This window comes from Asparagus officinalis, chromosome 6 (genome assembly GCF_001876935.1).
Source record: "Asparagus officinalis chromosome 6, Aspof.V1, whole genome shotgun sequence".
In the NCBI taxonomy this organism is placed as follows: Eukaryota; Viridiplantae; Streptophyta; class Magnoliopsida; order Asparagales; family Asparagaceae; genus Asparagus; species Asparagus officinalis.
Window position 1 is genome coordinate 54480151 of NC_033799.1, and position 1101 is coordinate 54481251.

General features: G+C 49.8%; 1 protein-coding gene across 1 annotated transcript; it reads right to left on the minus strand.

The window, feature by feature from the left end:
* LOC109846203 (FK506-binding protein 4-like) lies at positions 202–711 on the minus strand. The gene has a single exon (XM_020415425.1). It carries the CDS (start codon positions 709–711, stop codon positions 202–204), a length of 510 nt encoding a protein of 169 aa, XP_020271014.1.

A 1101-nucleotide genomic window follows, 5' to 3' on the forward strand; every position in this document is an offset into this window, starting at 1 on the left:
TCCCAGAGCCATTGAAATTGGTGCAGGGGATCCGGGTGCTGAAGCTGCAGAAGCTGTAGAAACATTCAATTGTGATGGGATTGAGGTCAAAGCCATCATTGCTCTTGCCTGAGACGTACTTGGCCTCGCCTCTGTTGGTGTAAGTGAGATCTTCATCAACGTGGTAGGTGAAGCAGCTACAATGGACGAAGCAGGCAGAGGCTACTCGTGCGCAGGAGCTGACACCTGCGCGACCTGCGGTTCAGGAGGAGGAGTTACAGTAACAGCCACTGTGGATGAGCCAGGCAAGTGTTGCTCTTGTGGAGGAGCTGACACTTGCGCAGGATCCTGCTCCGAAGTAGTAGCAGCAGTAGTCTTGGTAGGAGGCGAACCTACACGAAAAAAGGGTCGGAACGAGGAAAGAACATGTGGAAGAATTCGAAGAAAACTAGGCTTACCAGAGATGTGAAAAGGATTATAACCCGATGCCTTATCGGATGGGACCTTGGGAGCATCATCAAAAAGGGTTATATCATCCATAGAATTATGCTCATCGTCCCCCGCGTCATCACCTGGCATGGTACCAACGTCAGCATCCTCATCATCATCTCTATCTTCGTCAGCTGCGTCACCAATTGAGGAGCCTTCATAATCTACTCGCTCCTCATCATCCCCGATGGCGAAAGGTTCAGAAAGATTTGTGCCAGCAGCTGGTCTATTCATAAGTCCCATTGTAGAACTGGGAATTAAATCACCAGCTTATGAAATTAATGCTGAAGGAGGAGGGGATGGATTCTCTTCGAGACCCCCTGGTTCTAATGCAGGAGATCTAGGAAGGTCCATCACCAGAGCAGATTCTGCATCTGCAGCCATTAATTCGCCCTCTTCGTCCTCAGGGGGATGGTAAGAAGAAGCTTCGCTCGATAAGGCTGGGCCATGAGAACGAAGTCCAGTTCTATGTGGTAGGCCTGCCACGGAAGATTCTTGTTGTTCTTCATCTTCAGCAGCTCTGATGGCATCAGCCATCAACTTGGGCTTTTGTTGGCCTTTAGGGGGAGGAGAATCAACTTCCGACGAGTCTGTTTGTCATATTGCCCGGCTTCATCCGCAGAAAGTTTTCTT